A 21,689-nucleotide genomic window follows, 5' to 3' on the forward strand; every position below is an offset into this window, starting at 1 on the left:
TCATTCAGCTTTCTCTCAGATAGAACCATCTCTTGTGCACTCTGTTGTCTTCTGTGTGCTCCACAACTTGGGCTGATCTTTTTGGGACCAGGTTCTGCAGTGTGGTGACTTGTCTGGGTCAGGCAAGGCCTGGAGAATTTGATCCTGCATGTAAACTAAAGCTCACATCCTGCAAAAATAGAGCTGTGCCTTTTTTTTTTTTACATAGTGGGATTTATCCCATCGATGTGGCTTTAATGCTAAACTCAGACTTGTAAATATGGGGTATAACAGAGCACAAGGGAAAAGCTCTCATTGAAGTCAGTGAGATAATGGCTGTTGTGAAGCTGATATACAGTTAGGAAATTGAGGATTTATTCCTATAGCAAAACTTCTCTTTATTATTTTTAAATAATTTGAAGATAACCTGAGGCAGAATGTGTCCTGGTCTTCATGAGATTAACTGAGTTAGATTTTTATGTCTGAGAAAGTACGAACAGAATATGCAGTGCCTCGTCCGTTCCCGTGTATCTTGGCACACTCTTCAATTGATTCCCTCTAACTCAAGGTCCAGTTTTTCCAGTCTTCCTTGTAGAGATGCACCAGCTAAGCTAAGATCCTGAAAAGTATTTAGATGCCTGACTCTTGCTTAAGACTGAACTCCATTGATTTTGGCCAAAGTTCACAGCAGGCCCACTGCTTTCAGTGGATAAGACTGAAATCAATGCTGTTCAGGCATGGAGCTCAGAAAGGCAGAGCCAAGCCTGCTGCCTCTGACCCACAGGCACTTGTGCATGTCTTTCATTTTCAGCATGTGGGCAGCCCTGCTGCCTTTTCTAAACTTCTTGATGCATAGGTCCAGATTACTATGCAGAGCATCAGCTACACACATATCAGTACCCTGAAACAGTGAGGAACAGGGTAGCAGTCTTCTGTGTAACCACTGTGTCTTGAAAAGTAAATCTAGGCACAAGCAATGTTTTATGTTTGATAATGTGTTATTAGCAGAACTCCTGCCTACAGTTCATAGCAACAACTCTGGCACAAAGTGCCCCTACCAGGGATGTTCATACTCTCTGCTTGCAAACAGTACTGTGGCTTTAAAGATGCAGGCCAGTACAGTAACATGTTGCTGGTGCGATAAACATGGGCTGGAAATAAAGTTTAAAACCAGAAAAGGATTCAATGGCTGTGAGTCAAGGGTCAAGTCTAAGTAAGTTTTCCTAAGAGCCAACTGGTCTTCTGCCAGGTCTTCTGCTTCATCCACAGACTGGTTTCCCTTCAGCTATGTTGGCATCTCTCTGCTTAGGTGATGCCATGACTCTCTGCCAGGTTTATCTCATATTACAAAATCCCGAACACTGGACTGGAAAAGGTTGAAAGGTCTCTCTTGATTTTACAGGAAGTATGCCTTATTTCAACATGGCTATGGGCTTGCTATTTCTTTTTTTTTATCAGTGCTGTGTTGCTCTGTCTGATGCATTTATCATTAGTCTCATAGTATTTGATGTCCTGTAAAACTAATCCCAGCTCTCATTGTCAAGTGATTAAACAAGAATCTCAGCTTTCAGCTAAAAACCACATTTCTAGGCTCAGTGTTGTTGAGAAGTAATTGAAAAATACTGTTTGAAGCACTTGAAAAATACTGAAAGTGAAAAATGTTGAAAAATGTTGGAAGTGCTTACATACTCTGCAAACTGAGAAATCAGAATATATGAAAGAAATAGAGCTCTCTTTTTTCCTACAGAAGTCCCATGGTTTTTAAGTTAATCTTGAGATTTGGGAGGAAGAGCAGTCAGGTCCTCCTCTTTGACTGTTTGGGGTTCATAGAATCGTCTGTGTTTTCCCCAATTACTTATGCAGTTCTCTTACTCAAACCTCTCTTTAAGAGAAGTGGATCAAATGGAGGATGTGGGTTTGGCTTAGCACCAGACTTCACCGAGTTTCAGGTTAAATAAGGAGACCCACAAAGGAGTCAGTGTTGGTATTTCTCTTCCCCAGCCAGCCCACCCCACTTTCTTTTCTTCACCTTTTTTATTTAGAATTAGAAAAGCTCAAAAGGTTCTCCTTGTTTTTGGAAGTTTGCTGCATTTCCCTTTGTGAATGCAAAGATTACCCTGGCCTAGTTTATCTCAAAAAATCACTGTCAGTGCTGACAGTATGCCATCTGCAGCCCTTGTAGCATGACTGGGGCAATGTTCAGCATTTATGAAAGAGTGCTTTTCTCTCAGGTGTTTGAATTCCATCCATACTGTTGTTATTTATTAAATAAATAAGACTTTATTTCCTGATGTTTGATTTATTAAAAAATAATGTTTTATTTAAAATGTTAGGCCTAAATGGGACTTGAGTAATGCATAGGCTCTGTGTTGGCTCTCAGATCAGAGGTGACTTTTATTCCATATAGCATAAATGTAGGTGGGGTGCTTCTGTGCCACGAAACACATGAGAATGAAGAAGTGCTGTGGGCTCCCCATACCAGGGCATCTGCACTCTGTTGCACTTTGTCTGAACAGGCACAACTCTGTTCATTACCCTACAATGGCATCTGGTTTGGGTTAGCACGAGTGAAAGGTGGTTCAGGTTTGGTAAAGTATCCTAAGCAGGTTGAAACGCTCTTTTCCAGAGTGGCTTTAGGAAAGTCAAAGCAGGCTTGATCAGGTTTTGAAGCCAGCAAACTTTTGCAAGGCAGGCTTGTCATCACCTTGCTCTGTGCTGAGGAGTTTGGGCTGGAACCTTATCAGCTTTGGAGCAATGTCTTCCCACACGAAAAGATTACCTAAACATTAGAAGTGAATGCTGCAACTTAGATAAAAACTTAGATAAAAACTAAGTTCAGTTCCTAGCTTTCCTAACCAGCTGCCCTAGGACTTCACAGGAACCACTCTTTCTCTGCCTCAGTTCTGCTTTTTGGTTTTTTTTTTGGTCCACATCCCATTTCTGCCTTCCCCCAAGATACATTCTGTTTCACACCCACGCCTTTCCTCATCTGAGAATTACTTAACTTTCTGAAGAGGAGTCCTGTGAAATGTATCCTACACAGATACACTGCTAGGGTGGAGCTGGGAATAGAGCATGGGTGGAAGTGATTGGGACAGGGATGAGGGAGAAAGGTGGCATATGGGACAGTATGACACTGAGCTCCAGTGGACAATAGAGCGTAACTGCTTCTTTCTGTGGTGCTGTGGATCTATATCAGCTTAAGCTGATCTTGCACTGTCCCCTCAGAGGCCTCCATGAGTCCATGGTGTGCGCACAGAATTGAGAGCAGCCTAAGTAGTCAAGACAAAATTGTGTGGGAGATAGGTGTCCATCTAGAGCAGGTGTTCCCCTAATTATAGTGCCTTCTCTTCTGGGGCTTTCCTGTTTGGAACTCTCTTGGCTTCCTTTGCCTATCTACCAGTGTCAGCTAACAAGCTTCTCCAGCTTCCCTAGGCCTCTTGATTTCTCTTTGCCACTGTTACTTACATGTCACAGCAACTGGCTCTCACAGAAACTCCCTAATCACCATCATGGTGTCTGAGAATGACAGAGGCTTTCTTTGTGTGCAAGTTAATAAGCTGGTGTGAGTAAAATCAAGAAAGAACAAGGCTACAGTAATGCAAAACCTATTATTCTTTTATTGGACAAGTGTAGTTTCAATGCTCACGCTTGAGGGTATGCTAGTAAATATGTTAAAAATGCTTGGACCATGGAAACTGACTGACTGACACCGTTTCCTGTGAAGCTTTATAACCTTAAATTGGTACATGGGGTCAACGTGGCCCTTGAGCCAGCACTGCCAGAGCCACTGCTAGGTTTGCCATTGACTTCATCAGCTAAGAAACTAAGCCCTAAATTCTGGTTTGTTCAAGCGCAAAAATCCTACCTCATGTCTTCCTGGAAGAGATCAATAGTCTTTCTTGTTGCATTACAGCTGTGCAAGTGCTGTGCAGTCTTGAAACATGGTCAGCTTATCCTTTACAGGGAATGAGATCTGCAGGTTGGAGGAACTGAGATCACCTAAGTCATTAGCTTTATTTGTCTGTTCTAAGCCAAGAATATATTACTGAGGGCAGATGGATGTTTTACAGGCACCCGTAGTGGAAACCCAATCCACCTTAAAAGTAGACTCCCGACAAGTGCTGTAGACATATTTACTGAGAATGCGAGTGGCCTGACCTACTCCTGGGTTTGCCCGGAGTAGAGCTCCTGGCTAGTTATGCCACTAGAGAATTTAAGACAATATAAAAGAGACTCTCACTAAATCTGGGTTAGGCTTCTGTTTTTGATGGATCTGCTCTCAATCAGGTATTGACGTCTTCCAGTGTTGTAAATACCTGGAATTCCCCAGGTTGCAGTAGAGTTACGCTGAGGGCTGTAACAGGTAACGCCAGATGCAGTACACCAGAGACCTCCTGATGCTGCTTTCAGCACACTTCCAGCTACTAAATGCTGAGAAGCTGGTAGGGATCGCTGGGTTGGTTCCAAGTACAAAGTAGAAGACAGGAAAGTCTAGTGGATCTTGAAAAGCTTATAGTATGTTTCCACCTCATTTGGAGTGACTGTGCTGGGAAGCAATTCATACAAAGTTTCTATGTGAAAGGAAGTTGTATGTGTTCAGAATGGCTATATGTATATATAAAAAAGGTAACTGTGCATATGCCATAGACTTGTGTATCATAAACGTGTATGTCAGAAGCAATTTTATTTGGGGGATACAACTGCCAGTGCAGCTTGAAGGAATCCTCCAAAATTACTGTTGCAAGCATGTGGGCTGGCAATTTATTTATTAGCTCCAGAGGGAAATAATTGTATCTTCAGCAGACAGCTGATGAGTCTTGGTACTTTTTTTTGTGAGCCTAATTGCCTTTCTCCTGTAATCGCTGACCTTCATCCCACCCTGTCTGTCCCCAAGCTTTCCAAGTGGGGTACACTCAATATTTTTAAACATTTTGAAATGGGCAGTCATACTCTGTCATCCTGCAGACAATGAATTTCCACTGACGATCCCTGCATGAAAGGGAGACAAGAGAGAGATATTAGTGAGCCAGAACTGCAGAAGATAAGACTATACGAGTAAGAATAACGTTACACCAGGTATCGTGGCAACAAAAACTTCTGTCTGCCATTAGCTCACTGTCTTCTGAGTGCTTTGTGTTTTTATGGGCTGGAATGATATTAAATATGTCTGATAGTTATAATTCCTTCATACTTCCTTACAAGGTAAAAAAATCAGCTCTCTGAATAATTAGGTCTCTGAGTATCCTTCAGAAGATGATGCCTCTTGATGGTGATCAATCCTAAACCGACTTTAAATCAGTGACTGAGATGAAAAGGATGGTTCTGTCAAAAGTTATTGTCATGTATTGCTCAGGAATGTGTACAAAGTAAAATAAGTGGGTGATTTTCAAGCCATTTCTAAGTGGGGAGTTATCCACACAGCAAAATTCACTCTTGTTTTTTTCTTTCCACTACTAGGTCTTCTAGCTAGTGTCCTTTATTAAAGATGTGAAGGAATCAATAGTGAGAGAAATTAAATTCACTTCTCATCCTTGATTTCCACAAGTCACGTGTGAGGCAGAGCAATGTTTATGAGTGTGAGGAGAGTTTATGCTCTTCCTGGTTTGTGAGTAATTGGATGTCTGTATTCTCTCTGAGGAGAGTGATAGGATACCTGCTAACAATTGTTAGTAAGAAGTGTGACTGGAGCAGCAGGATTCAACAGTGGAAGCCAGTGATTTAGTGTCCAATAGCTGCAACAGGCTGCAGATTTCCGCCTTAGCTTATTGTGTGTTAAATTTTCCCCTGACAAAAAAGCATGAGTTCAGAGGATCAAATACTGTCCTGCTGTGGAGCAAATGTTCAGTTTAGGCTGCTTCGTACTGGCTAACAGGAGTTTAGATCTAGAGTACAGTCCTTGCAGATGGCAGCTGTCATTTAAATTGGTAATGGGTAGTACTCCAAGAGGTTTCTGACAGTTTGGATTCTGCTAATAGTTATCTCCTAAACCTGAGGCACAGGACAGGTAATGCTGCTGGAGTGGTTCAATAGGAGCTTGCTTTACAAGACCGCTGCACAGTCCTGGTTTTCTGGTGGCCAGCTCCAAACAGGGAGGAAACTGGTGCAGAACTTGCTGTTTCTCAGGGATGTGCTGAGAACACCTGAGCCCAGATTTTGCTATTAACTGCTCTTATATGGTTTCATTGACTGGGTGACTCTATCTTGGAATAAGATTAATTTAACTCTTAAGGTCTGTGTAGGTATAAAGCATCTCATTTCAGCTTTCATTAACTGAGTTTTTTTATTGGAAATTTACTATGCTACTTCACCAGTTTGTGCTGAGTGTCATTTGGAACTGGGTCTGTCTCATACTCATCAGCAAGTCTGCATTTACTTATGTAGTGTTTATTTTTGGTTTTCTTTAGGCCTTTCCTAAATGGTTTTTAACTGTAATTTCCTCATAAAACTGTTGCCAAAGGTTAATGAAATGCAAGATTCATTTTTAGGTTTATTTTAGGAAGTCCTCATTTGGACTATGTGCATGCTTTTCAAAGACAGTTATTACTCTTTTGGTCCCTAAGCTACCCAGAGAGACAAAGAAAAAGATGACTTGTATGTGGATTAACAGGATTATATGGGTCAAAATTAACGTCTGCCCAACTAGCACCTGTTGTCAGAGAGACTTTTAGCTCAAAAGCTGAGGTCAAGCCATTTTTCTAAAATGGGATATTGTAAAGTTAAAAGTCAAGTTCTTTAAAATAAATGTATTTTAGTTACCTGAATTAATAACATGCTTTAAAATATTAGAATGGAATTATTTCTGAAGCTGTAATTTAAACTTGAACTTGCAGACACTTTAGCATATGTACACATGGTTGATGGCCGATTAGTGTGCATTTAGTGTCTTAATTTATCTTTTTTTGCATTACTTGCATTTGAAGTTAAGCATATACGTGCAGCTGTTTAGGAGGTGGGCAATTACTTTGTACCACTGGTGCAGTGTGTTTCATTCAATAGTTATCAGCCTGTTTCAGTTGGTAGATCCCTTACAAGTTTTTCAGTGGGAGTGCAGATCCCAGCAGGAATTGCCCTATGTGGAATACTCTAGTATATATATTATTGCCTTTGCAGATCCTTAACACCAGTTTATAAGTCCCCCCCAAATTGCTAACTTCATGCATTTCCTTGGCTTGGGGAGTCAATATTGAATTGTCACTTTTACTCTCCAGCTGTCATGTTCTGTCAGATTTGAATTTTTGATGCTATAGGGAACATATCTTTTATCTCCAAATATTGCCGAATAATCTGTTTCCAATTCAGTTAAAAAATTCTATGAATTCCTATTTATATTGAGTTTGACAAAATCCTCTTTCTTTGGTCATATGAAACTTATTAGGGACCTAAAATACCCTATAATTTAGCTCAGCTGAGTTCAGTAGGTATCCAGCTTGTCCAGACATTTCAAATGTACTTATTGCTGGGGTATCTGGCTGTTGATCTATCTTTCAGTGATGATATCTGAGCAGTTAAGAAATTACTGGCTATTCAGATCACCCAAATATATGGAGCAGAGGACAGTTGTGTAAAAGAAATGAGCTTATAATAGTCTGCATGTGCTATTTTTATACTTCGCAGCGAAGGGCAAGCTGTGGCACCTACCAAGCACATCTGGTAATCCCCACCTCCCTGTCCAAGCTACTTGCTGCAGGTTGGGCTGTGAGTTCCCCAGCGGTGCTCTCTGGACTCCAGAGACCAACCCAGCCAGACCACAGCCCTGTAACAAGGCTCCATAAGGGAGCCATGCCATCATCACTTAGCATGTTTCAGAGCTCAGGCTGAAGCTACTTTGAAGCTTCTATTTTTTTTTTTTTTTTTTTTTAATTTTGGAAGCTATTTTGCCAAGGGTTTACAATGTGCATGTCTAGGTGGGCAGTTTCAGTTGTTTACAACCAGCTTCACATACCCCATGCTCTTCTCTGAAACTGGACTGTATCAGTCTGTCTAACAAAAGATACTGCCTTTCTCTGCAAATGTTCCCTTACTTAAGTCCACAGGTCATCCTGTCTGCGTCAGCGTTACCACCACACTCCCAAGTGTGCTTCCAGAGATACTTCAAGCCTCTGCTAATTCTTTCCAGCTGCTTTTGTCTTGCTTTATAGAAAATTGTTTTCTCTTTTTGACCCATTTAAAATGGGACTGAAAAATGTAAATATTAACCACTTCTAAAATCTGTTTTCCACACATGAGCACTTAAAACCTCTGATGATGAACAGCAACTCCTTCATTCATTCCTGATACACAGGCATGGAAACTCACAGAGAGTGATTACAGAAGAGGAGGTGGGGATACCACCTTTCTAAACTTTCTATAGCTCTTGCTGGAGGCATCACGTGCTCTCTCAAGTATCTGTGTATCAGCAGTGACCTCAGTGATGCAATGTCTTAAGGAGTAGGAAGGGAGGATATAATTTCTGCAAGTTTATTCAGAAAGTCTAAAAGTACCTAACTGTTGGAAGTGATTGGGAAAGCTTAAACTAAAATACCTTCAGAGGCTTTTTTTGTGCCTCTCATTAGCTCGAGAACATTGCCTGTCATGGGCTAAATAGTATGGACACAAGTTTAATGTGCTTGAAAATGAAAAGTAGTCTCAAAATCTACAGCATGTTTACACAGACAAGCTGCATGTGTGCATGCTTCTGGCAGGCCGAGACTTGGAATAGCTTTTTCTGCTCCTATTCTGCGTTAGCCAGCTGCAAAGAACGATTTAGAATGGCAAACTTTGCCGGCTGTTGTGAGTATACCACTCCGGGAGAGTTATGGTGTGAATCTGAATTATGAACTGGTGTAGCAGGAATTTTTTTCACTTCATACACCAGGCAACACAAGTTGGTTTTAGTCATTCTGGAAGCTGGAGGCCAGAAAGTTCATTGGCACAGAAAAGTTTCCTAGATTGCAATTTACAAAATGTTTTCTCTATAGTTTTCGCCAGCTGCTGTTGCAGGTTCATCTCTGCCGTCACAGTAGTGGTAGGGCAAATGTGTTGTTGTTGGCTTCTTCTCTTTCCAGGTACTGTGGTCCCATAACCTGTGAGGACCTGTGCTCCTGATGTACATCCCCGTGATGCTGCTTCTGCTCCTGGCCAGTCGCCCCACTGCCACTCTGTTCTGAAGGCTGTGTTAAGCCTTCATCAGTCACAGACCGAAATCTGCTCAGAGGCATTGGTTACCTCAACTGCTCTGTTTTCCAGGCTCACCTCTGTGATTCCTGACTTTACCCTGGTCCACATCTGATAGAGGCTTGAATCCAGCTGCAGGGGAGCACACTGTCTGCATTATCTCCCCTACTCTCTGCCACAGCCATGAGGAACAAGGATTAAGAATAGCACTGGGGAATATTTAAGAGAAAAAAAACCTACAACAGAGATTCCCTTGCAACGTTGTAAATTCTTTATCTAAAGGGATAAATAGATACCTTTGAGTCAATTAGCGTGGAAGTTACTCTTCCACTTATAGGAAAAATTTGCAGGCATGGCTTCCATTTGGTAATAAACAGGCTAATGAATTTTAGCCAGAAAATTAAGGTTATGGACCTGCAGCAGTCTGACAATGTCTTATAATTTCTGGAAAAGCCTCCTTATTTTAGGCAATCTTTTGGCTGAGGGATCCCTAGTGTACTCAGGCAAACTAAGAGCATCACAGTGGCAAAAGCACCTTGGCTCCTTTGAGTGTTGTTAGAGACAGCTTGAAATGTTGGTGCGTTTAAATTCCCACTTCTCTCTTCTCTCCCCTCTTCTCCTGTAGCCAGTCTGGGCAGCGGTGGGCCAGTGCAGCGCACCTTGCCTTGCTGTCTGTGCTGTGTTTGATAACAAATGCTTTAATATACTGGACTGAGGTGTCTGATAAAAAACATCAGCAAAGAAATAGCTCACAGTTAATGTATTAGAGGTCAGCTTGAGAGGAAAGAATCAAGATCTCTCTCCCACAATCAGGTTTCAGTGACTGCTCACAGTCTCCTTAAACCTGCTCTGTTAGGATCTCTGTAGTCCCAGGCAGACAGCACTGTGGGGTTTATGTTAAGTCCAAATTGTAAAACTTTGCAGTTCTGCATAGTAAGGAGGGAGAGATGCTTCTTTTTAACTGAGCAGAGCAATTATGAATCCATTTGCATGACTACAACTTCACTAGCCATAGGGCCTCACTCAAGAGGATTACCAAATGTCACGTAATGACCAGGACTCATCAAGAAAAAGTAGTTAACTCATTTTCTGGAAAGGGATCGGTGTGCACTGCATTGCCTTAATTCCCAGTGTGGCCTCAAATCTGTTAGAATTGTGTTGCAATGGATTGGGCAGTTTACAGCATTCACATTGCAACTTGTATGGTCTTATCTTTGCATGCAGGCAGATTCCTTGCTTCTCTGCAAAGAAAAGTGGGCAAAAATAAGTTCTTCATCCCCTGAAAAATCAGGGTGTTCAGGCTGAGTTTTTACTGAGTTAAATGAAAGATGCTCGAACTAGAGGTAGGCAAGAAACAATACTGAAGATCTGTTACACTTTACAGAGTGCAGATTTAGCCAAGCCTACCATCACTATGTTTTTCATTACTAAGATGGACATAGCAAATGATCCCCTTGTGCATGAAGATGCCCTGTTCCTGATACACCACCCTGGACAATTAGCCACGTGCACTGTGAACTTTGGTCCTCAGAAGTACTAGTCTGATGCTGAGTACCACAGCAGGCGATGTGTAGCCACGCACTGTTTAGAAAAGGAAGACTTTTTTTTTTTTTAATTTCTAATGAAACAGATGAAAAGCAAACCTGTTCACAGCGGAGAAAGTTGTGGTTGCCCCACGGATGTAATAGTCATAAGTGTACATCATCATGTCCATATCTTCTCCATAGTGTCCTGGATATTCTGTTGTTAACCTTTATGTTAAGGAAAAAGAAGATAATATTATTTACCATCTTATAGAAAAGTCCAGTTGACTGAATGCAACTCAAATAGTAGTTTTTTCCTGCTTCTTTAAAAGTTCTTGTTTCTTAACAGCACCACAAGGTGCAGTCTCACCTATGAGACTGCCTTTCTCTTCTACACAACTAATCCATGTAGCTATTTGAATAAATTTCAGTAAGTTTAGAACTGTTAAGAGCAAGTTGGAGTATTATATGTATCTACATCTGCAACTCTGGGATAAAAGCAGCCTGAACAAGAATGTAAAGCTTGTCTACTACTTAAGTCTTTATTGCAGGGATTTGCTCTGGCCTCTTGTGAGTCTGTTTAGTTTGCTGCTGTAGAGTGCTGTAAATGTTGCCAAGTCAAATAACTAGAAGCATTTATCCATTTATGAAGTATATTAAATGAATGTAGCAATTAATCCATTCCTCTTTGTTGTTGCCACTTTCTGACTAGTATATAATGTAAAAATATGGGCCTGGACAATATTTGTGCAGTGTATTTTATCTAAAAAGCTCAAAGTGCTTCTGCACTTATTAATCAAATTACCTTTACTGCTTCCCTGGGAAATAGGCAAGTAATACTGTACTTGGTTTTACAGATAATAAACAGATGCAGGAAGGGGCTGGGACCTTCACCAGTACTTTATGTCAACATTATGTTAGAGGTCAGGAATGGAAATCTGGCACTCAGTCTTTCCTTGTATTACACCATTTTATGTGAGAGCTGCCAGTGGAGTTGTGTCAGCTTCACTCTGAAGCAGCACAAGGAAGAATCAGGTTCCCTGTAAGGGAGATGCTGTCCCCATGGAAATGAAAGGCTCAACTCCTATTGAGACTAACAGGGTTAAGATGTCTTTATGCAAATCCTGACAACCATTTTTCTGACTTAATTCAGCCCAGCAGCAGTACTTGAATGATCCTTGAAGGTGATCCTAGCACATCCCAGTCAAGCACTCATGTGCATGTTTACGTTTTGTTAAATTGGTGGGGGTTGAGCACAAGCTTAAATATTTTACTCACTAGGAATAAAATTATTCAGATGGTTTTAAGTTTTTAAAATGAGATGCTTTGGGGGTATTTGGACCCCAAACGAGTAACTGTTGGAGTACTCAGAAACTGAAGGTTTACCTGAAAACTGAGGGACTCTGGAATATTAGGCTGCTTTCTCTTAGAGCCACTTGCTGTAACAAAAAAATCCTCTGAAATTGCTATCACTTTCTGTATATTTTAAATGTATTTTTGATCACTTTATTTACCCTATTCTTATGCTGTTTACATCTTCTTTGTAAAGCAGATGTGACTTAATTCCAGGTCATTTTCAGCTTTTGAAAATGAAAGAAAAACATAATTCAGTTGGAACATCATTCTTAACAAATCATTATTGCTTGACAAATGAAAAAGGGAACTAAGTGTGAAACTCAAGCATGACCTTATAAGATCCCTAAGTCTCAACAGTCAACTTCTTTGAACATCTCTCATTCTCATGCCTCCTGTCCTTTGGCCATGGCAATCACCAAACAGATTATGAGTTGTAGTACAAGAACACCCATCCCCAAGGGTGTTTGGGAAACAGAAGATCAGGCCTGGTCACAGCATCTGTTGTCACAGCTCTGACGAAGAACCCATGGATTTGCAGAGCCCTCGCAGTGATAAGAAATGAACAGCAGTATTTCACAGGTCATGCAGACAGATGCTGCGGACCAGGAGAAATAGAATAAATCACATACACCGGCAATTGTTAGGATGGAAAATAGATAGAGTCATCAGTATGCTCTGCAAGTGGGAAAATTAGAGCTACAGTTTTCAGTCCAGCACCCATGAAAAGTCCAAAATGAGACCACTATGGACTTTAAGGGAACTGGCTCTGAGCCAGACAAAGAAAATAAATGTAAATATTACAAAAAGCTGTTTTTCATGGCTTCTTACCAGTTAGCTGGTGGTTTTTCTTAAACTAAAGATCATCACCTGAATGTGTTTCTGTCAAACCATGGCAAACCTAAGTTATTTGTTATTTTGATTGAAGGCTGATGTTATCATTTTTGCTTTCAGGACATCTCTCCTTGTGCTCCCAAATATATATTTATCTGTCAGTGTCAGACAGTTTACAGTTTTGATTTGAATACTTTTTTGCTTAGACAACCCATGACTTGAATCTGTAATACACCTTTATGGCCCCATACAAGAACCTTAACCTGAGCATAAGCTGGTCCCTCGGTATAGCCAACTTGCTGAAAGCCCCCCAGTTCACAAAAAGCTACTTTCAAGGCCCTGCACTCCATGCCCAGAGCTGTAGTGAGAGCTAGAGTATACTTCACAAAGCCTGACCTCTCCTACCTGGTCTGTATTTTATCCATTTTCTTTACACAGAAATCAAGCCCTTGAGGAGAACTTTTTTGCATGCATGAGTCTCCTATCAGTGAAGCCATGGATCTGAATCTGGAAACTTAGGAGTATTTCTGGATCCATAGCCAGAGGCCAAAAGAAACTGGGGCTACATCTATGCTAGTAAATTAAACACCACCAGAGAATGTTTCTGGGCACTATAACTTGATTGCCTTGACATGTAAATTATTAGAACAATCCCTGGGACAGTTTTAGTCCAGACCAACTAGCACAGTCTCAGCAGATAGCTCAGACGCAGTTCGCAAGTTAGCACATGGTAGGTACCATTCCCAACAGGGAGAAGGTAGACACTCTGTTTTGGAGGGTAAGAAAGTTTAATGGTGTGGCTGCTCCCTCTGCCAGAGGAGAGTCCCCATATTTAGTTTACTAATTTGGAGCCTGAGTGTCTGTCAGCATGTCTTCGAAGATTCCTGGGTCATAGCAGGTTTTTAAAATGTGGCGTGAAGACCAGCTATGCACCAGGATTTCATTTTGCATTCCCCCATCAGCTCCAGGTTTTGGGGCTTTTTTGGGCTATTATGATGAGAAAACACTAAGATGTGTGTTTATATATGTTCCACCAAATGTGTTTCATAACATCTGTTTGGCATTCAGCAAGGAAAATGTTCTGTAATCTTGACCAGCACTATGTGCTAGGCAGATGAGACTGTGCAAGAGACAAGGTTAAAAAGCTGCTTTCAGCTCTACTCAGAGACAAAACTGAGAGTCATTTCTTCAAACTTGTTTCATGAGCCTTTCAGTTGGAAAGTAAATCTGATGTCAAGCTCCTGAATTACTGTGAAGAGTCTTACAGACCTTTTGCAGAAGCAGGCTGTGTTATTCTGAAGTGAATAGATGCAGTAGGGAGCCTTCATTTAGCTTCCCTCTCTTTTCTTTCTGCCTGATGTCATCTCCCCCTCCCTCTCTGCTAACTTCTCCACATTGCCATTCAGCCTTTTAGGGCTCCTCTGCTAAGAAATGTTCGAAAAGCAAATATATGCAATTACCAAAAGTAAATGATTTGGGGACTTGAGCTGCTCTGAATTTTGTCTTGTTACATAGACAGATGCCTACTGACTCCTTTTGTTCTGGAGAGAAAAATTATAAATAGTGCTGTGACAGAAGTGTTCAAGTTCACTTGGGTCTGTGTGGTCTGTCTGTCTAATTCAGTTCTCTTTGATGTTTGCTGTACTTATTTATGAAACTGTTCCCTTAAGCCCATGCATCTCAAGGTCGTATGGATTGCGCTGTATCCTTTAGAAGGAAATGCAATTGGTTGTCTATATAGCAGGGCTCCATGGTGTGACCCAGCCCTTCTCTATTATCCCCATTTTTGGAATCCTGGGGGTGAGTCGCACAAAATGTGTCTGCACTGAGTGATGCTCTAGTGTTTAATGCTTAGGGACATTCAGTACGTGGTTTTCTCGTCATGGAAGGGAGAAAGGTAATTTAACTCTGCCATTAAGGGTCTTCTCAAAGTGGTATGCCCGGCACAGGACAGTGGTTCCCTCAGCATTTGTTGTAGCTTGGTGTGTAACTTTATTATCAAGTGCTTAATTGAAAATATTAAGTGTTTTACTCTCTAATGCATATCAACTGTGAACCACCTACCAGGGTCCTACAGACAGGTTATTTATTTACAAACGTGGTAGCATTTGTAAGCCACGTGGCATTGTATGGTTTATACCCGAGAGGAGTGATGAAACAAGTGAGAGACACTTTTTGCCCTAGTTTGTGAGGGTTTGCCTGCCCACAGGAGTCTGGACTCCCAAGGAGTCCAAGCCCAAGGGCAAGACCCATTTGGGAAGAGCCATCCACAGTAACCTGCCTGAGGGCCCTGTAAGCACTTCTGGCATTGACCTCTTTGATAAGAAAACTGGGCTAGGGGAGCAGTGAGAAGCTTGGGAATTGCCAAGTGCTGACACAAAGTTGCTGCTGCCATTTGAGGCGCTCTAAAGCCTCTAAGGACAGCGCTGTGGTGCCTGAGAGGGTATGTGAGGGAAGGCCCTTGAAGAGAGGCTTGCAAAGCAGCTGTGAGAAGACCTGTGTTATACTGATCGTGGGACGAGGCATTGAGTAATTTGGTGCCAAACGAACCCCAAGGAGGCAGAGCAGGTTGCATGTACTGGTATTGTTTACTAAACCCAGATATGCACATAGGTGTTAAGTTTGGGGAAGGACTCACAGGGGAGAAAACAGTAATGTGAGACCTTTAGCAAGTGGTAGTCTTTTCAATCCATATGATCTATTTGCAAGAATTAATACAGAAAACAGAGGAATTCTGGTCTGGCTTTGCAAATCCACTTCAGGTTGGTATCAGGTGTATGATGTTTGGGCACAAGAGACTTGGAGCACTAGTGGCATTGTCAAGAGAGGAGAAAGCAGGTAATTTTATGTTAAAGACTGGAAAAGAAAAGCTTGTGAGAAAGGATATAAGTGGTTTGGCATGTGTGGGGAAGAGCAGGAAAGCCTAACAGAAAAAGGTATTTTCATAAGGGGCTTTTTAGCTGGTATAGGGTTGATGTAAGATGGTTTATCTTCTGACTGGTTTGCATTGCCCCACCCATCCCCATGTTTTTCTAATGTATTTTACTATAATCCTATAAACCTTGCTCAGGGTAGGAAACATATTGAAAAAAGGCATTAAATCTTTAACAGGATTACTGTTGTTATTATTTTAGTCTGAAACTAGTAATGTTGTTTATTTTCCACAGTGAAGAATCACTATGATAGAGATTAATAGAAAACACAGAGTTACTCATTTAGCACTGTGAAGAATGTTTTGTACTAATCTACGGTGATCCCTAGCACTCTTAATGATTGACTTCAGAAATAGTTATCCTAAGTCTATTTTGTACCAATAAGAAGATTGAGTCACACCCATGGCCTTACTAGTATTGTACAGTCTGCCCCTTAGAGAAGTAAATGGGAACTGTGGATATGCCTTGCTTTCAGATATCAAGCAGACAAAAGAAATGAGTCTTTTAAATTATCAAAGACGGTCAGTGGTAGAGCTCATGGTTTCCTGCTCCAACTGTTGAATATGCTTATTCCCTGCTAGTAAGTACGTTGTTTCGGAGTACCTTACACTTTTCACTTCTTGTGCAACTACAGTGTTAACGAGATGAATGGCTCCTCTTTAACCTTCATTTTCCTCTTTGCTGCTGAACTCTTCCTCTAGCAATGCCACAGCCAAAAGAAGGAGCTGTTCCATTTCAGGAGGAAAACATAAGCTTTGACATTAACTTTCTGACCTTTGAGGACAAGGAGTGTCCCCTGAATGGCCTTACTGATTCAGATGTTATTTATAAGTGCTTCAAGAATATGGCTCTCCTAAAGGAAAATTTTTGTTCAAGAGCCATGAGCCTGCATGTTACATTCAGTGAACATGGGAATTATATGACTCTCTAATCAATTTCAGTTCTTCCTCCAGCTGGAAGACAGCGGTCATCCCCTTTTAAAAAGCATACTATGCTGAAAAGCCAAAGAAGGTCTTAGTAAACTGTCTACAGAAATTCCTGCCAATGATCCCAGCATAGATCCCAGATTGCTGGGCTGTCAGGGAACTAGAGGTGCCATGGAGCTGCTCTAGAGATGAACAGTTTTCTCATGTGGCCATGTCACGTGTGTTTTGGGATTGAGTTCAAGCTCCAGGCTCTGAGGTCATAGATTCACCTAGATACATCACCGCCTTTCTGTTTCCACTATGTTGTAGTGAAAACCACAAACTCTCAGAGGGCTGAGGAGCCACAAGGCCGACAGTGTGGGACCACAGTTCTTCTTGGAGGCCTACATGAGCTAGTGCAATACAGATACAAGCAGCAGCAGATTGCTCAGGGCACCTTATGCCTGTTCCTCAAGAAAGTCATGTCTGAAATAACATTAGCCAGCTTTCCAATGTTAAGCAAATGTGTTTCTCCTAAGATGTCTCTGGAAGATGGTCCTGGAGATTGAACTGTAAGGTTGTATTTGCTAGATATAAAAAAAAACCTCAGTTAAATACCTTTTTTTATAAAAAAAAAAAAAAAAAGAGGGAAGGGGAATTGGGTTCCCAGAAGCACATGTTTCCCCCACATCTATTCTGAGTTCACCTCCTGGATTTGTATCTCTGCTGTTAGTAATCTCTGAGAAACCTGCATAGGATCTCATCAGTTTCAATATGGCTTTGGTGGCAGGTTGAGTCAGAAAACAAATAAGTTCTTTAAGACCCATAACTCTTGGAAAATGTAATTGTTGCCTGGACAATGTCACTGTGACAGAGAGCAGCCACAGCTCCAGACAGACCTTCTGGCACTTGGACTGCTTGTTGTTTGGAGAGGGGAAACAGTCATAAACAGTCTGTGCAGACTTGGGGCTGCTCTGTGACATGTGTTTGCTTTTGAGAGTAAGGAGTCAAGCTTTCAATTTCCTGGCAAAGAGAAAAATCTGGGCTCTAATGGGACCGCTTAATAACATTGTCTCTGCATCTGTGATGGATTTGCTTCCTTTATGGTTCAAATCAGCACACAGTGGTAGCATTCCCTAGCCAGGTAAAATAATGGGAGCTTTTCTGCCTCCTGTGAGCAATGTTAATTATTTTCAGTATGGTAGAAATGTGCAGAATCCATGACAAGACTTGGCATAGTGAAGAAGAAAACAAGGTACTTGTAAAAAAAAATAAAAATAGGAAGTGCAAAACTATGAGACTGGAAAAAAATTAGTATATTTATTTTCAATATGGGCTTACTGTACAGGTAAACTGGGAACTAATGGTGAGAAGATGAGCTGTGAAACAGAACTGCTAGGCTCTAAGAGTAAGGGTATAGATCCTACCAAGCAAAGTCCTTAAGCACGCGTTTGGCTTTAACCATGTTCTTAAGTTAAGCGAAGTGTTTAAGTGTGGGTTTCAGTCAGCATGATGGTGTCATAAATTAGTATTCCAGTAAGTATTAGCAGGACTCGAAAAAAATCGGAATGTTCCAGCTGTAAAAACTGGGTCAAATTCTAACAAACCATTTGCATGGCTTGTATATATGGGGAAAATCTGTCTTTATTCATTGTAGGGAAGACCAGCTCACTTCAGGAGGAATGTAGTCCTGAAGAAGAAGAGCCAAGAGAATCTATGCATAAGGATCAGCTGTCTTACTGCTTTTATATTTGCCAGAGAGCCCTGTATGGAGACAACTGGAAGAGGAAGGGATCAAATACCCAAGGTGAGATCTAATTTAAAACAGTTTTGTTACTTCTTAGTATTGTCAGTTTTCTTAAAAATGTCTTTCTCCCCATATTTGGTTTCACAATGAAGGATTCATTGCGCATTAGAATTGAAGCGTGCTGAGAAATTCTGCTATGTATTGTCTTTAAATATGGATTTTCCTATGTGTCACGCATGATCCATGAGGCACCACAGTCATTGCATGTTTTCCTGGTATTACTTTTCCACATAGTCATATACTAATAAATGCCTTTGCATGAAATTAGGCTGCTTCAACCAAGAAACAGGAGTCAGCAGCATGTTAATAGCCATTTCTCCACAGATAGTTTATTGACAGCTAGTTTCTGGAACAGAATAAATACCATTATAGGTTGGGGCAGAAACTGTAATAAATGATGATACTGTATACACACACACATTTCTATTGTGTCTTACATGCATATACGTTCTGAGGTTCCACCCATGGTAGCCCAGAACTGCTTTGCAGATTGTTTGGAAAACACATTCTCTCTGTCAAATGCATCTTAAACAGAGTGCAAGATACAGACCAGAAGTGTGATGTGTGAACAAGGTTTTGTGACAATAACTTGGAAATGCCAATGGGAGTGAAGTTGTGAGTGAGAACTCCTGGGCTTAGGGAATGGGAAGTTTAGTTGCTGTACACTGAAATTTAACAATTCAGACAAGTCACATCTGTAGCAGTAAAAGTGGGTCCAAAGCATGGGGTTTCACACTACCACATTGCAGTTCACATTGCTTGTATGTTCGCATAACAACTAGCACTCTCCCAGACACTGTCTAGACAGGGTAAAGGGAATAAAACAGAAGAGAGACCATTCCCAGCAGACAATAAGCGGGAGACCACTGTTTTGGAGAGGAGAGTTTAGCTGCATGGTGTGGGGTCTCCAGCAGAGGAGTCCTCTTGTTTGGGATCACAGGATAACTCTGGCAGAAAGGGACCTCAACAGGTCTCTGGTACAGCCCCCTGCTCAAAGCAGGGTCAAGCACGAGGTCAGACCAGGCTGCTCAGGGCTTTATTCAGTCAAGTCTTGAAAACCTCCAAGGATGGAGCCTGCACAGCCTCACTGGGCAACCTGCTCTACTATCTCACTGTCCTCATAGAGGAAAATGTTTTCTTTATATCCCTCTGAACAGCAGCCCTGCGCTCAAGCATATCAGCTGTTCCCCCCGGTTTGGTGTCATATGCAAACTTGGCAAGAGTGTGCTCTGTTGCCTCCTCAGGGTCATTGATAAATACGTTAAGCAGGACAGGTCCCACGGTAGACCATTAGGTACAGTCCTCTGCTCATAATGGGCACCCAGGCAGGGTATCACCCTTTAACCACTCCCCTCTGAGCCTGTTAAACCACCAGGTTTTTACCTATCTATTTGTCTGTCCGTCCAGAACATAGCATCCTAATTTGGATAACTGTATGTAGAAAGAGCTTGTATCTTCCTTAATAACTCCAAAGACAGAATGAGACCTTGAAAGAAATTGGAAGAAATATATTGTAAGGAGGCACTTCAAGAGAGTAAGGTCAAACAAGGCTCTCAAGTAGAAGAAACTGTATGAGAGATTCTCTAGGCCAAGACTGGATATGGCAGTGTCAAGATAGGCCAGTAGCTTGAACAGAACAAACTGGGTTCCAGAGGGAGTGACTAAGCCTGGTAATACAGGGTACGAAGTGGTTTTATAATGAACACATACTCACAAACTATGCACCAGAAGCTTTTCGTAAGCTAGGTGACAGGTCTTCCCAGAGGTTTTACAGCTCTCCCCTCCCAGAAGAATGTGAGCACACGGGATTTCTACGCTGACTAGAGGGAGAAATGCTTCACCTGCCTTTGAAATGCTGCCTTTTCTGCATGGAAAGACAGTAGCAGCTGAACTGCATAAGGCATTCTTTTCCAAGCATAAAAATGGAGTGTTGTCACTGTTGGAAATAGAAGGGCAATATAGGAGTCCATGTGCAGCTGGGATGGAAACTGCAAGACATCAGTAACCCCAAACATTTACATTAGGAATTGCATTACTCTGAATGCCAATTTGCAAGGCAGAGACAAAGCTGTTCCCAGTTGTCAAGACGACGTCTGAGGGAAGCGGAACTGTCAACAACAACAAAAGAGGTCAGAGAAGATTTCTGTTGTCTCTCTGAAAACGCATGCAGTATTAGAGGAGTAAGAGAGATTGGAAGAACTGCTTAAAAGTTAGAGTGAGTTTCCCTCAGAGGGAAGAGCCTGGGCAGGTATGTAAATAAACCCCCATGTAGAGAACATCCGTGGGCAGTGTAGGCTGAAAAGCGGGCAGAAGAACGTTCAAAGACTTTGTTACAGAGTTCCTGTCATTTAAAACTTTAATAATAATAATAATAATAATAAACCCCCATTTCTTTTCCTCCTGGCTGCAAGGAGGCTGAATGATGCAAAGCAAGGCACTGCTGTTGTGTTTGGCCAGTAGCCAGCCAGACAAGTAAGGCCAACGGGCATGTAAACAGTTTGTATGCATCTCAGTGGGAAGTTTACTTCAAAGCTGAGTACTGGAAACAAAGATTCAAGCACAGATTTTTTTTCCCCCTATTTTCTTCTTTTTTTTTTTTTTTATGTGCAGGTAGGTTATTCTTTGTATCAGTCAGAATAGCTGGATTATTAGCCCTGGAGCGTAAAATCATGACTTCTGTTACACAGAATGGACAGGAACCATATGAGCTTTCTCTATACAGTCTGCTACCGTGCTTCTGTCTCAGTTTAGAGAAACCACACCTGGGGGCACAGGGAAGCTCAGGATGTGTAGCTTATTTTTCTGTAGCCTTTGTGAGGGTGCCAGCACCAGCTGTGATACTGTGTTGAGGTGAGGCCACCTTTTTTTTTTTTTTAGGTTTGGCCTATGATCAGTAGCTCATTTTGACTTTGGTCTTCAAACAGCCTGGAGAGAGGGAGCAAGTTGTATGCACTACAAATATCCCAGGTTGTCAGCCAGAGGATATTTTTTCTGAGGTAACTGGCAGTAAGTTCACTCCTGTAAGTCATTGTGGCACAATTGTGTAGTGCAGAGATGCTCCTACTCCTGTGCTGGATTTGTAGTGGGAGCTATATCACCACCTTTGAAATGCTGTTCCACTTTGGAGACTTCTGTCATGGTTTCCAGCTTAGCTAGGCTGCTGCTGGTACCCAGACCTGTTCAGTTAGGGCTAGCTACT

General features: G+C 41.6%; 1 protein-coding gene across 1 annotated transcript in view; it reads right to left on the reverse strand.

The window, feature by feature from the left end:
- Nucleotides 1–3,579: 3,579 nt before the first annotated feature.
- The window catches only part of DPT (dermatopontin), a 28,629-nt gene continuing 10,519 nt past the window's right edge, over nt 3,580–21,689 (reverse strand). Inside the window, exons 3-4 of the mRNA XM_009913082.2 lie at nt 10,779–10,886; nt 3,580–4,971 (exon numbers count right to left, since the gene is read on the reverse strand). Coding sequence (XP_009911384.1) covers nt 4,905–4,971; nt 10,779–10,886 — 175 coding nt within the window. The 3' untranslated portion in view covers nt 3,580–4,904. The remainder of the gene's footprint in view (nt 4,972–10,778; nt 10,887–21,689) is intronic.

Source organism: Haliaeetus albicilla, chromosome 6 (genome assembly GCF_947461875.1).
Source record: "Haliaeetus albicilla chromosome 6, bHalAlb1.1, whole genome shotgun sequence".
NCBI lineage: Eukaryota > Metazoa > Chordata > Aves > Accipitriformes > Accipitridae > Haliaeetus > Haliaeetus albicilla.